The 13,945-nt window shown below is 39.3% G+C and overlaps 3 protein-coding genes across 6 annotated transcripts in view; 1 reads left to right on the top strand and 2 right to left on the bottom strand.

Annotated features, from left to right (window-relative positions):
- The window catches only part of rhot1b (ras homolog family member T1), a 14,945-nt gene extending 11,176 nt beyond the window's left edge, over positions 1-3,769 (bottom strand). Inside the window, exons 1-7 of one of the 2 annotated variants that reach the window (XM_032533732.1) lie at positions 3,382-3,769; positions 2,203-2,261; positions 1,949-2,030; positions 1,757-1,800; positions 1,609-1,662; positions 1,393-1,445; positions 837-945 (exon numbers count right to left, since the gene is read on the bottom strand). In XM_032533732.1, the coding sequence (XP_032389623.1) occupies positions 837-945; positions 1,393-1,445; positions 1,609-1,662; positions 1,757-1,800; positions 1,949-2,030; positions 2,203-2,261; positions 3,382-3,418 (438 nt within the window). In that variant the 5' untranslated portion in view covers positions 3,419-3,769. The remainder of the gene's footprint in view (positions 1-836; positions 946-1,392; positions 1,446-1,608; positions 1,663-1,756; positions 1,801-1,948; positions 2,031-2,202; positions 2,262-3,381) is intronic. The other variant, XM_032533741.1, reaches the window with a different exon arrangement.
- Positions 3,770-4,153: 384 nt separating this feature from the next.
- On the bottom strand, positions 4,154-8,908 carry LOC116700489 (arf-GAP with dual PH domain-containing protein 2). 2 transcript variants are annotated; one of them, XM_032533762.1, is made up of 12 exons: positions 8,424-8,908; positions 7,802-7,932; positions 7,300-7,391; positions 6,955-7,040; positions 6,705-6,817; positions 6,443-6,589; positions 5,574-5,657; positions 5,405-5,467; positions 5,115-5,192; positions 4,687-4,915; positions 4,516-4,587; positions 4,154-4,261 (listed from the first exon to the last, which is right to left on the bottom strand). In XM_032533762.1, the coding sequence occupies exons 1-11, from the start codon at positions 8,509-8,511 to the stop codon at positions 4,559-4,561; spliced, it is 1,140 nt and encodes a 379-aa protein (XP_032389653.1). In that variant the 5' UTR covers positions 8,512-8,908; the 3' UTR covers positions 4,154-4,261; positions 4,516-4,558. The 2 variants fall into 2 exon arrangements, with proteins under 2 accessions (XP_032389653.1, XP_032389645.1); XM_032533754.1 differs by having other exon boundaries at positions 4,154-4,587; positions 8,424-8,907.
- A 2,513-nt stretch (positions 8,909-11,421) lies between these two features.
- tefm (transcription elongation factor, mitochondrial) lies at positions 11,422-13,925 on the top strand. Of its 2 annotated transcripts, none has more exons than XM_032533782.1 (5): positions 11,422-11,625; positions 11,847-12,331; positions 12,923-13,072; positions 13,265-13,443; positions 13,615-13,925. In XM_032533782.1, the coding sequence occupies exons 1-5, from the start codon at positions 11,583-11,585 to the stop codon at positions 13,877-13,879; spliced, it is 1,122 nt and encodes a 373-aa protein (XP_032389673.1). In that variant the 5' UTR covers positions 11,422-11,582; the 3' UTR covers positions 13,880-13,925. The 2 variants fall into 2 exon arrangements, with proteins under 2 accessions (XP_032389673.1, XP_032389662.1); XM_032533771.1 differs by having other exon boundaries at positions 11,429-11,625; positions 11,844-12,331.
- The last annotated feature ends 20 nt before the right edge of the window (positions 13,926-13,945 follow it).

The following is a 13,945-nucleotide window of genomic DNA, read 5'->3' as shown; positions in this document are numbered from 1 at the left end:
TGTGTGTGTGTGTGTGTGTGTGTGTGTGAGAGTATATATATTCCTGTATATACTGTATGTGTGTGTGGGAGCTAAGTCGGGTCCAGACAGGGTATTAACACGCAGGATCTGTCTGAGTGACACGCCTGGTTTAATTAACCAGTCTGAAGAAACACAGGCGCCGCAGGAGGAGGAAAAGAGTGAACTCAACACGAACCAAAGGCTTCTCAAACATTAGGCGCTTCTTCATCGTGTGTAGATACAGCAGACCTCATGTTGTGAGTTTGAGTTAAGCTCATGGCCGGTGTAAAGTATTAAATCCTCAAGTGGTTTATAATGAGGATCATAAACATGTTTACAGCAAATACTGTGAAGGGCTTTACAAATAGAAGTCAATGTAAATGACAACATTCTTAATTGGGCTAATTTTATTCTGCAAACATTCTGTTTCTATACAGTCATCATGTGAAAACAATTTAAATGCATGTATTGATTGTGCTGGTAAAACTATTAAAAGCACTGCCAATAAAGTAACAAAAAAATCAATGTCTGGATGTTTAACTAAAAACAATCTTGTTCCTTTTGGCACCTAAACAAAGTTTTCACCCATTATTTAAAAAAACTTCTTCCCCTATTTATGTTCTGTTTAATGACAATGGGATATTGATTTCCCTTTTGACCTTGTGTTCATAGCAACACAACTGCTGTCTAGAAACAATAGCATTGCTACTGCATTACTTGAATGGGGAAGTATTTGTCTGGCAAATTAAAACAGATTAGCACTCTCACAGCATTCACTTGAATTGTTTTACGGTTCAGAAACCGTGGAAACAGTGAAAAGATCTGCCACTCCATACCTCAACACAAGTCTCTATCTCACTGTGCCGGTTCATAATGGGCAGTATGGTCTCCATGCTGCTGTGTTCCACCAGGTCCGACTTGTTTCCCACCAGAATCAGAGGAACCCTGGACACATAAATAACAAACACAGCATTGTATTAACACTAATACAAACATAAACTGTAAATGCAACAGATGTAACATTTTAGGCAGAAGAGTAATTTTCCTTATAAATGTTCCTTCCCAGAAAAGCAGTGACTCAGTTCACAGTGAAAATCAAAACATAAATGGAGTTCAGTTCAACTCTCTGCTTACAGAAAAGCATTTGTGCTCAATTTCCACCATGTGATTGTAGGTCATCACTTTAACAACTAGTAGAAAAATTCCATGACTGGCCTTTTGCTACAGAAAACGGTCTTTTGCTAGTTTTCCATTAGGTTGATTATGCATTAGGAGCTTGCTGTGCTCATAGAGAAGTGAAGAAACAGGCACTCCATTCGCCCCATATTTCCTTGTCCAAACTGAGCTGACAATGAAAACTCTGACCTACAGTATTTCCATACAAGTTCACACCTGCTGTCCTTGTCTGTGTTCTCAGTAATGAGGGGGATCCAGTGGCTCGTCACCTATGGAAAGAAAAAGGTAGAAAAGATAACAAATGTAAAAGATCATCACCATTTTGAGAGACAACTTCTAATTCATGAGTGTCACACTGACAGCCTCACATATTTGACTATATAACTGCAATACAAACCAATTATGGAAATCCTAGCTACAGAGGTGGCTCACCTTTTCTATGGACGTCTTGTTGTTGACAGAGTAGACAATGCAAATCACATTGGCCTGTGAAAGAGACCAACACAGACCTCTTTTAGGCTTATACCTGAACCTAGCACCTAACAGAGCACTAAAAGGAGAGCATAATGTACTGACTGACCTTGGAGATCTCCTGAAACAACTGCTCATCTGTTTGCTCCGCCTCTGTAGGAGAAAGACAAGTGTACCATGAAAAAGTTCATCTTTCTCAATTTGCAGGCAGAAAAGGTGATATTTAGGATTTTACAACAAAGGTCACCACAACTTTGCAGTTAAATCTAAAAACAAAGAAATAGTCATGGGCGTAAATTACCTGAATAGTCCACAATGTGTGTGGGAACTCTCTCTGGTGTGACATCTGCAGGTATGGTGATTTCCTCAGCTCGGTAGGGAACCTAGGATGAATGCAACATGGCTCTCACTTACACAGACATGTTTATAACTAGTTAAAGAGCTCCAGTAATATGGCTAAATCAACCGTGTTAAACTCCACATATTTTAGATATTTGAGGTAGAAAGGCATCCTCAAAGTGTCAAACTTCTGACATAATAATCACTTATCCGTACCACACTTGGGAACTCCTCACTGACCAGGGACATGATGAGAGATGTCTTCCCCACTTTGGCTGTGGACGGAGGAAGAGAGAAGAAGAGCAAAAGTATAAATGAGACTGATTATTAGGTAGATCTTAGCATGCACACAACCACATTTGCAACTCATTACAATTCATATTAATATTATACTGTGGGGGGGCATCATTTATTAATTTAAGATGATAATAACTGTCATTAAGTTAACAAGCTATCCGGGCCATGTGACTGGTACACAGATATCACACTACTGACATCACAAACACCACAGGGCAATTTTGTATGGGTGTGTACAATCTATGAATTGAAGCTTTCACCCTGGCTGGGTTTTTAAACTACTGGTATTTACAATGGCTTCTTATTTATCAGCAAGCAAGAGAACATCAATAAAAGACTACACTTACTCCTAACTGTTGTGTTAATGTGTGTGTGTGTGTGTGTGTGTGTGTGTGTGTGTGTGTGTGTGTGTGTGTGTGTGTGTGTGTGTGTGTGTGAAAAACGTGAAAACAACATAATTCCCAAAGAAGGTAGAAAGATAGAATAAAATTGTCTGTCTGTCTGGAGTTTACTTCACAAAATATCCCAGATATTCCATGAATTAAATGACCAAAGAAAACTACCACAGGCAAAATGCTTTCTTAACAGTTGTAAAATAGTTTTATATGTATTTGGCTTGCTGTTTAAAACAGAAAATAGTGTATATCTGGAGGCTGTAGGGATTTAAATGTACTGTCAGGAAACGTGGGAAAGTCAACTTGCAATATAGATCTATAGGTTGACCTAAAGCTTTAAAGTGAGCAAGCTTTATCTGTTCTATGTCCACTAACATGCAATGGAAAGACTGCGGTTAGTTGTGTAATGGGCAGATAAAAATATCTACTGTTTCAAAAAGCTACAGCTGCTGTTTTGTTTTTCCAATAGCTAGTTTCGTAACACAAACGTAAAACAAAACAAAACAGATCAGATCAGAGGTTACACAAAAAGAATGAATGCACTGAATGAACACCATCATCATGAGACAGTGGTCTCAGCATCACATGCCCTGCTGGTAGCAGCAGTGCAAAGTGAACACTAAAGGCTGACACTGCAGACCATCAATGCTGACCAACACACTGTTAGTTACGTTACATATCACCGTTTTATAGCTTTACTTACGCTCCCCCACTAATAATATCCTCACGTCCTTGCGCATCTTCTTCAGCGTACACAAACTCTGTAAACTGGCTTGTCTGACACATGTATGCTCATGTCTGGATGAAGGATTCAACTAGCCAGCTCTCCTCGGCCTGGCTCGCTTGCTAACGGCTATGTTTGCATGACAGCTCCGGTTTACACCGGTTCAGAACAGATGATAGACAATTGTTGTATCTCCGGAAATACTACCACGGTGTTTTTACTATATATTCCACCTGCGAGGATCAGTCAGTCGGACAGTGTTGCTGCTGCTGTGTTCAGCCACAGTCAGCTCTTCTTCGCACAAATTTGAAGAACATTAGCGGGCGCTAGCATCCATGCTTTCCGCCACGCCCCTCATGACAGTGAGGGCGAGCAAAGATCGTCTATTGAATCACGAACAAACAGCCACTTCTGTAGCTAGGAGTGTTTTAAGCATCGGACTGTTTGTTGATATGGCATGGACGTTTCTTCGTCTTTTCTACCTCTTGTTTATGCATGTAAGTGCCCTAGAAGCTGTTGTACATTTATAATAACTTTATTTTGAGTTTATGTCTGGTTTGTCTATCTATTTAGTAATTTAATATATTGTATTAAATGCATATATTATATTAATATATTATATTAATTATTTTATTAAATATGTAGTTTATTTATTATGTAAGAAAAAATGAACCTAAGTCTTTCAAAATGTGCAAATTGAGTGAAAAATAAAACACAAAATAACTACAAAACAATTGCAAATTGTACATAGGTTATTCTCTTATTCTTTATTTAATTTTAATAAATACAATATTTGGTTCCAGTGTAATTATAATGTATTGCAAAGAGCTCTTTGATGCAATGTCATAGTGGCAAAGACAATGCAATAAATAGAAGCTTCTGATGTGCAGCAACGTCCCAGCTGTGACAGTAACTTCTCCAAGGTGGCAAGGTGTAATCACAGAGACACTTTAGTCCTTGCAAAGTGTTGGAGTTGATCATTTGTCTGTGGTGTCGAGCAGTTCTGCCAGTAAAAAAGAGTTTGTCACCATGCTTATTTATCCTCTGACAGCTTCAGGAGCATCTTTTGGAAGAAGAGGCTCTGAGTCCGTTGTGTCCCAAAACAATTCTTACTGCATCCTGAACTCTTGCAAACCAACGGGTCAATCTCCTCCAATCACTTTCCCCTTCTCATGCTGGCTTCATCTATATCAAAGAAAGAAAAGGTTGGGAGTGGGTTTTCACATGTGATAAGCACCAGAAGACATTACCTACACTGTACGAGGTATAACAACGGTGTCTTACTAGCGTAGTCCTCTGGGGTCATGGGTTGAGAGATGACCTTTCTGAAGGCCTCCAGCCACTCCTTCTGCTCCTGCTCCTGCTCACACATAAACAAAAACTGCCTTTCCGGAGTTTCCAGCGTGATGCCACAGTGCCATCGGTTGCCCCTCAGGCTCCGCCTGCTGCTCTCTGAAGCAGAGTAGCTGTGGCTCTCTGTGCCAATGAAGACAGCACCTTGCTCTGTAGCATCCTAACATTGATAACAAGCAGCAAAAAATGCATTGTTACATATCAGGTTAATGTCTGCGTATTTTCCTGTAAATGTCCACCTCCAAAACATTACAATTGATTTCAATGTATAATTAGAATTATTGCTCATTTACTTATCTATTTCTATATACAGTCACTTTATACACACACTAGAGACACTGGCATTATCTGGTAATTACCAGTGGACTTTTAAAATACAGAAGTTTTCTGTTCATCGAGCACAGTGTGAACCACCTCTTCTTGAATGGCTCCCGATGCTGGAAAGACACACAAACACACACACGCACGCAAGCACGCACGCACGCACGCACGCACGCATGCATGCAGACACACACACACACACAGACATATAGGAAGAGGAAGAGAAAACAATAAAAATGAATTCAAATTAAAATCAAATAAATTTGTCAGATGTAATAAATCAAATCATCAGAAATTAAATTCATTTTTGTAATAAACTCAGACGTACCGTTGGGCCAGTTTTCTCCATGTACCCCTCCTTCAGGTAATTTACCGTTAGCTGAGATATTAACTGTGCAAAGAGATACATTAAACACTCTTAACTGACCAAAAGTAGCAGTTTAACTCTTTAACTTAAACAATCTATCCAAGCTATATATTTTGAAATTTTGTCTCACGTCATTATCTCGAAGAGTGGGATGTTTCTTCTGGAGGTATGCCAAGCGTGTTGCTCGAATAGCATTTAACAAGGATACAATTACCTGTAAGATAACAGATATAGAAGAGCATATCAATAAGACATAAACTGCATCATGCAGTTGTCTGTTGTCTGGTTAATTTCATACAAAAAACGAAAGAGCTTAAAAAAACCAGGATAGCTGAACATAGACGCTGTATTTTACCAGAAAAATATGATGTACTATATGTGTGGAGATTTTGATATTACTTTTTTTTAATTAAAGACACTTTTGTAAAACATTTTGAGGTCCCCTTCTCTTCTTGCTAACAACTATTTTTGGTGTTTTGTTGATATTGTAATGTATTGCCTTTGTACTTCTATTCTTTGAGATGTAGGCCTATACCACTGCACATTTGTGGACTTGGGAGGTGGACCTCCAGGGTGCACTTCCAGTGGAGAAAACATGATGCAGGGCCATCTATAGTGCCCTTCTCGTGAATAAAACATGATGCAGGGCCTTCTATGGTGCCCTTCTTGTGAAGAAAACACGACGCAGGGCCCTCTAGGGTGTCCTATTAGTGGAGAAAACAAAACAAAACGCAGGGCCTTCTAAGGTGCCCTTCTAGTGGAGGAAGTGCGATGCAGGGCCCTCTTGGTTGCATTTCTAGTGGAGAAAATGTGATGCAGTGCCATGCCCTACATGCTGGTGCCATTTTTATTTATTTTTTAGCCCCTGCCCATCAGACAGGCCAAGTCCACAACTGTCAGTGCAAGATTCAAAGGTAAGAGACTCTATACATGAGCTGAAGTCAAGACATTTATCTGTTTAAACTACAAAAAAAAAATCACTATGTCAGTCAAGCTCACCTGTCCTTTCTCATGATAAACAAACAGATTCCTTGTGCGTTTGTCATGTATGTAAGAGATCTGCAGACCGTGAGCGTGACTGATCTTCTCTGGCTGGAAAACTGCATTCAGGTCCTTCATGGAGATGACAGCTTTGGGAAGCTTGGACTGAATAAGAGGATTAAGGAAGGATTTCAAAAGATTAGAAACAAAAGGTGGTTGACTGTAACCCAGGTATGCTCATAAAACATTGTAGACTAAATTGGGATGTAGAAAATCTCACATCCTCTTTAATAAAGTATTTGAGGGTGAAGTCTTTCCGGGACAAGAGGAAGATCCTCTTTAAATACTGCTTGTTGTCTTTCCCCTTCTTCCATAGTGTGGACTCAAACTGGTCTGGATTGGATACATCAAATAAATAAAAGAGATGAAGAGCAATAAACTTCTATGCATGCCAAATTCAAATGCTTAATTCTGATTATTTTACTGATTGGAATAACATGTTAATGTTAGTATACTGCCAGGATAATTACCTGAGCAATAAGCTTGCTGAAAATTGTTTTCTCCTGTGAACTCTCTTCTTTCATACTTTGCACGGATCCATTGATCCTTAAGAACACTACAACAAAGCAAAAAAAAGTTACTGTTTCTGTATGGATGAAACACACGTGTTTAGTAAATACCAGAAAATGTGTAGACCTGCCATTGATGAATGAGGCTAATTCATACTGTCTTCAGTAATAGCTCCACTATGGTAATTGACACTGTTTGTTCCTCTTTTTTACCTCTCCACACCCATTCAGAAGTAAAGTAAAGTACTTCACTTTGCACTGGGCTACTGAGGTGAATGGACGGTGAATGTGGTGACGATCACTCACGTGCAGTCTTTTTGTTGCGGCTGGTAGAAGAAGGCAGGGACACACTTTTCATAAATGGCTTTGGCTGCAGAATTTCCCCACTTCCGCATGAACTGAAATCACAAGATGTGAGATTTTAAAAGTTACAACAAACCATATTAATTCCCTTCATTTCATATTTGAAGATCCCTGTCTTGCAGAGCAGGACAACTGAAACCAGAAACAATCTAAAAGTTAGATTATAAACAATGCATGTACAGTATCCATAGAGAGAACAAAGCACACTCATACCTAAATCCTAAATACCTTATGCAAAATAGAGAGTGTGGACAGATTAGTTTTCAAGATTCCAAATTTAACAGGTTTTATCTGTCACATGTGCATACAATAGATACAAAATAAAAATAATCTTAATTTATAAATTAAAATTGTCCCGGCATCAAGTGGGCTGTGTAAATACAAAAACATAAATTGGATGAATATAAATATGAATATAAAATGAGTACAAACTACAAACCTATACCTCTACTAGTGAATCTTCCCAGAAATCCAGACGTATGGATTTCACTTTGCTGACAGCAGGTAAATTACGATGCAACCCCGAGCAGTTCAGGCACACAAAGACACCAAGAGTGTAGGAGGCCCAGTCAGGCTCTGTGAGCAAGAAAGAAAGCAAAAAGTTTTCCTTGTAGGTTAATGTGCACTACTAATCTAGGGGTAAATTTAACAGTGAAATTAATTTAAGTATTTAATTTCTTGTTTGTCTTTTCCTCTCACACAGACTCTATCAACTGTCGTTGTCAGTGATGACCACAAAGTGTTAGCAAGAACACTGAGGTATTACCACAGAATATAAAACAGCCACCACTTCCCCTTTCAAATGTTTATTAAAAAAAGTTTGACTAGGCTATAAAGTATGACTTTGGAGATAGTTCTGTTAACAACAAGATTACATGGCCTGATGGCACAGGTTACTGTTCATCGTTCTTGCTCATCATTCTTTTAACTTTAATAAAGAAAACACGTTTACTCAGAAATTAGGTATGCTTGTCCTTGAAACATGTATTGTTGGAAATCAGTCAACAATGTTGCTGCTTGCTATCATATCAAAGTGGTTATGAATCTTTGTCAGCATATGTACTCACCAGGAGCTCCACAGTCAGCACACAAGTTGTTACCTGGCTGTTGCACCAAATCAAGTAGGATTTTGTTGTTTCTCTCCAGAATGGCCATAGATGAAGGTAGTTTGCTTCGGTCAGATTGACACTTGGAACCTAATAAAAGAACTACTGGGTATTAACTTCATACTGATCCACACATTGAATGGTACAGAGCTGCTCTGCTCTGTAGCAGTTGAAAAAAAATAGAGTTGTTCAAATACAGTGCCCCTGGCCAGGGGCACTGTATTTCCTCTTTCCAGCACAGCATCATGAAGTTTATTGTTCTGCACACAAACACAGAGGTCCAGAAATTAGAAAGAAAGGAAGTGAAACAGACGTCACTGTAACAAATTGACCGGCACTATGAATGTGATAGAATTGTGTGTAGCTCATAGCTGTAATTTAACACTGGTGTGTGTGAGGTGTTGTCATGTTAGGATAGGTACAGTGTAAATATCTAAAATGAAGGTTTGTTCATTTAACATAGACATAACAAAAAATGTATCTTTATTATAGAAGGCTTTGTAGATAAATACACTGAAGCATTAAACAACCACTCTTCACAACATTTAACAATTTATTTATTTAAGTACATAACATTTTAAAGGCTCAACACATTTTGGTCATCCAATTTGACCTCATCTCAGGACATGACTCCCCTGTTCAGTTTTCCCCCCACTTATTAGAGCAGGACAAATAATACTTTTCTTTTTTGTAATAACTTAAGCAGAGTGTGTGTGTGTGTGTGTGTGTGTGTGTGTGTGTGTGTGTATTTATTGTTTGTTCCACTTCAGGTTCTGGCTGTTCCTGATTGGTTCACAATTACTTTTTTCAATGTTTAAAACACACAAACACACAACTTTGTAGAGGTCATATAGGATTAAACAAGGCAACACATTTCCTCTGTATAGACAGGAAGTTAAAATACAAACTAATGGAGTCTGAGCACTTCCTTGCTGCTCTAATGCATAAGGTCAATACAGATGGCTGAAAGATTGGTGTATTAAAAACTAAATTTAAGCTGCATTGGTGTATTATGGCCACTAAGGGGCAGGCAAACTGCAAAGCAAGCTAATAAGTTTATTTTCACTAGGTGGTTACTAAAACAGTTTGAACAGTCCTGCAAAGCTTGGTTGACACTTTTTAGTTGTGTGTAAATTGCTCATCATTAAAATCTTTCAATATTCATTCCTTCATTAAATGAAAGCTTAAAGGCTTGCCTTGAAATCTGTATCCCTTTGATTTTCACAACTTCTCACAACTGTTCAAAATCACATAAACTGTCAAAGTGGACTCTAGTGTAGCTGTAATAAGCAGTGACAACCAACCCCGGTCTCCTTTAAGGATTGAAAGAAATGTTCTGATCTTTTAATTAAAAGTATATACAATGTAAACATCATGCATTCAAAATCTTACTTAGGTAAGGTACAGTGGGGCTTGAAAGTTTGGACACCCCAGGTAAAAATTTGTATTAATGTGCATAAGAAGCCAAGAAAAGATGGAAAAATCTCCAAAAAAAGGCATCAAATGACAGATTAGACATTCGTATAGTATGACCCAAAAGATAGATTTTATTTCCATCATCAACAGAAAACAAAAAAATGGTGTCTGCAAAGGTTTGGGCACCCTGCAGAGTTAATACCTTGTACTGCCCCCTTTGGGAAGTATCACAGCTTGGAAACGCTTCTTGTAGCCAGCCAAGAGTCTTTCAATTCTTGTTTGAAGTATCTTCGCCCACTCTTCCTTACAAAAGTCTTCCAGTTCTTTGAGATTTCTGGGCCGTCTGTCACGCACTGCTCTTTTAAGGTCTATCCATAGATTTTCAATTATGTTTAGGTCAGAAGATTGTGAAGGCCATGGCAAAACCTTCAGTTTACGCCTCTTGACGTATTCCACCGTGGATTTTGAGTTTGAACAACTGCTTAGAAAAACCCATGGTGCTGATTGTTGGGGCAAGGTCAGATGAGTCTGGGCATTTAAGACCTTAAGATTGACATCACCTGGTATTTCCAGACGATGATTGAGAACAATCCATGACACTGTCAGGTCTCAGCTTTCCAAAGGGGGCGTTGGAAGCTATAAACTCTGCAGGGTGCCCAAACTTTTGCAGATGCTATTTTTTTGTTATCTGTTATGTTGAAAGTGTAAATGATGGAAATAAAATCTAAGTTTTTGTGACATATTATACAAATGTTTAATCTGTCATTTGATGCCTTTTGGAGATTTTTCCATCTTTTCTTGGCTTCTTTATGCACATTAATACAATTTTTTACCAGGGCTACCCAAATTTTCAAGCCCCACTGTATGTAGCACAAATATCAGCTAAATGAATTTAGAGTATACTATTAAAAGTAATTATTATGCAGCATAATGGCCCCTCTAATTGTATTACTGTGTAAGTCCTCCACAGCACTTTGGAGGAAGGTCTGGCAATGTTAGACTTCAGTGTAAGCAACATTTTCATATTATATAGCTGGTGGAGGTGGAAGAAATGTTGAACTACTTTATGGCTGGGTAATTAAATCAATATTAATTTACCATATTTTATAAACTAAAATGTTTGGATTAAAAGGATAAATATTTAATAGTGTCATCAAATTATATTTTAATTAATTATATTTTTTACATATTTCATCTCTATTTTGATGTTAAACATTTTGGTTTAATGCACGTTTTTTGTTTTATTTTACATACATATTCTATTTTATTTCTTATTTCTATTTGTTCTTATTATATCTCTATATATTTCTACTCGAGAATAGACCATATGCAATGAACCGAATTTGCCCCCGGGATCAATAAAGTATTTTGATTGATTGATAAATAGTTGTCTCCCACATCTGGTAGTTTGTGGTGCTATTGCATTGCACAACATTAAAATGTGTTTCTAATATTTAACCTACCCTCATTAGTATGAATGGGTTATGTAATCATAAAAAGTGTATTATTGCAACTCAATAACAAGCACCACATGAATGAGTTCAATGACCCTACCGGAACTTGTTACAGTGGTGCTGTGGTGCTACGCCGACCGATTGAAAACAGTCGGACAACCAAAGCGCAAACAAAACTTGTTCAACCTGTATGATGTTGTAGCTAAAAACTATTTATTTATTATTGATTACTTGTATTTAATCAATAACGATGTGGGTCGCCAGGCGATTTCTGTCGTCGGTCGCTCAGAGAAGTAAGTCTTTTATTCGCGTTTGCAAAACATTACATTTGAATTCGCAGCCAAGTATTGGCTAACCTAACTTAGCTAGCTAGTTTCCATTGCTACCTTACTTCTCTGTTTTAGACAACGTTTTCATAGCCTTTGAGTCGGACGTCCACAGCAAGGGACACGAGGGTTATGGAGTCCAACTTGGCTGCATTGACCCGTCAGCTGCCTCTTTTTTATTCCTTTAGGTCAGTATGCAGGACAGTCTGGCTTATTCCGTCGCCCTCCGCACGGCTGCCTCCCTGAGCTGGAGCTGCGGTATCTCCAGTGCACATGTTGCTGGCGGAGCCGGGTTCCCGTGGCAGGCTTTGAGACCCTGAACGCCACCATCTCCTCCACGTCTGAGCCCTGCAAAGAGGACAACAGATCCCTGGATGCCTGCTACACCTCCGAGCAACGAGACGCCATCCTCCAGCTGCTCAACACCGCCACGCCGTCAGAGATGGCAGGCGTCAAGCTCCTGAGAGGCCGCAAGTCGCTCAACATTGTGGAATACAGGACTAAAAACGGACCCTTTAAAACTCTGGAGAGTGTGGTGAATGTACCGCTGCTGAAGCACAAAAGTGCTGTAATAGTGTTCAACTCCATTCTCAACCCGGTTAAGAAAGAGAGGAAAGTGAGGATTCAGTTGGCAAAGTTTATCAGGCCAGAGGTTGACAGGTCCTGGTTGGAGGTGAGGTCCTTGCACATTTTCAATCTCCCGCCGATGTCTTTCTATGAGATAAATGCTTATTGTAGTGCCCACGTTGTAAACATGAACTTAAGGAGGGTGGCCAATCAGAGACTCTTAGTCCCGGAATCTTGGGTTCTAGTCTCTCCACCCTGCTTAAAGATGACAGGGAATGCCTGAACAACTTTATATTGCTATCGCCCTCTCTAGGGCTGGGCAATTTATCGATATTATATTGATATAGTGATATGAGACATGACAAAAGTGTTGTCTTTTCCTGGTTTTAAATGCTGCATTACAGTAAAGTGGTGTACTTTTCTGAACTTACAAGACTGTTCTAGCTGTTCTATTTGCCTTTTCCCCACTTAGACATTAGGTCCACATTACTGATGATTTTATCTAAATTCTAAGTGTGAAGAGATTTTCCACCAATTGTCCACCCTAGAATATCGCCGCAATATCGGAAAAACAGGACTATCAGGGAAAATGACCACTACCTGTTCACATTTCCCCTCATCTCATTTCTTTTGTCAAACACAGCAGGATAATTCACTGTAACCATGACCTGTCATGATTCTGTATTTGTTTACACAGGACGCCACTAGCATTGTGTCACTAGTATGTGGAACTAATAAAATCGCATGGGCTCATGTGGACCGTGGGATGACAGTACTGGATTGGCAACAGCTGGAATGTCCAAATTTCTTGAGGGGAACATACATGGCTTCTGCTTACTTGAATGATGTGAGTATAAATGCCCGAGTCCATGGTATTATTGACATTTTACACAGCGACTAGTGAAAATGAGTTTTCATAGAGAAACTATTTAACACCTGTTCTCCGTTTGCTTTTACTTTATTAGCAACTGGGCAGAACTCACAGTATTGCATAGAAGCCCATTTACAACTGCACAATTTGTAATTTTTCTGTCATTAGGTTTCCACAGTTCTGGCACTCCTCCCATCAGCTGACTTCTACGTAATAGAGAAATCGTCTATCTCCGTACAGAATACGGCTCTGTTCCCTGTCATGGCCCACATGAGGACTGTGGAGGCCATGCTGTTTGCGCTGCTTGAGCCAAGAAAGTCATCACCTGAGTCCAACATTCCTCCAAGGTGGGGAAAAGCGATTTCATATCAATTACTTTTCAACTATGAAAAGGGACTGAAATACTGTACAAACACATTTAAAAATGTTCTTGGCCTTTGATATATATATTTTTTTTTTGCGTTGGCAACTACTTGAAGTCAATGGCGATTCATTAAATGACGTTCCCTCCTTTGCAGAGTTTTGAACATGATGCGTATTGCTGTGGGACGTCACTTTGGACTCATGGTGGGCGAGTCCCGGACCAGTGGAGCACAGACAGTGCGACAGCTGATGACTGAGTCGGTAACACAGAAGCTTCCCAGGATAAACTTCCCCCCAGAGCTGCTGGTGAAATACAGGAATTACTTTCAGATGGGCAGCAGAAGAGGAGGAGAGGAACTCTGTGATGCTCTGCTTCAGGCTGTTGCTTTTTATGAGCTGCTCAGCGAATCTTCCAGTTAGCCACTACATGGGCTGATCTGATGCCTGAACGTGCACTACATCCGCTCTCTTAATGTATCCATGACT

This window comes from Etheostoma spectabile, chromosome 2, assembly GCF_008692095.1.
Source record: "Etheostoma spectabile isolate EspeVRDwgs_2016 chromosome 2, UIUC_Espe_1.0, whole genome shotgun sequence".
In the NCBI taxonomy this organism is placed as follows: domain Eukaryota; kingdom Metazoa; phylum Chordata; class Actinopteri; order Perciformes; family Percidae; genus Etheostoma; species Etheostoma spectabile.
Note: the sequence above shows the minus strand (reverse complement) of the source record. Positions and strands in the feature narration are given on the sequence as shown.

Bases quoted from the DNA above. Each gene is read 5' to 3' on its own strand.
- tefm (XM_032533771.1), top strand. From the start codon at position 11,583: ATGTGGGTCGCCAGGCGATTTCTGTCGTCGGTCGCTCAGAGAA. The intron at 13,073-13,264 runs GTGAGTATAAAT...TTCTGTCATTAG, and splicing joins CTTCTGCTTACTTGAATGAT to GTTTCCACAGTTCTGGCACT. The intron at 13,444-13,614 runs GTGGGGAAAAGC...CCTCCTTTGCAG, and splicing joins GAGTCCAACATTCCTCCAAG to AGTTTTGAACATGATGCGTA.
- LOC116700489 (XM_032533762.1), bottom strand. From the start codon at position 8,511: ATGGCCATTCTGGAGAGAAACAACAAAATCCTACTTGATTTGGTGCAA. The intron at 7,392-7,801 runs GTATAGGTTTGT...TTGTGATTTCAG, and splicing joins GGGAAGATTCACTAGTAGAG to TTCATGCGGAAGTGGGGAAA. The intron at 6,590-6,704 runs GTGAGATTTTCT...CCTCTTATTCAG, and splicing joins AATACTTTATTAAAGAGGAT to TCCAAGCTTCCCAAAGCTGT.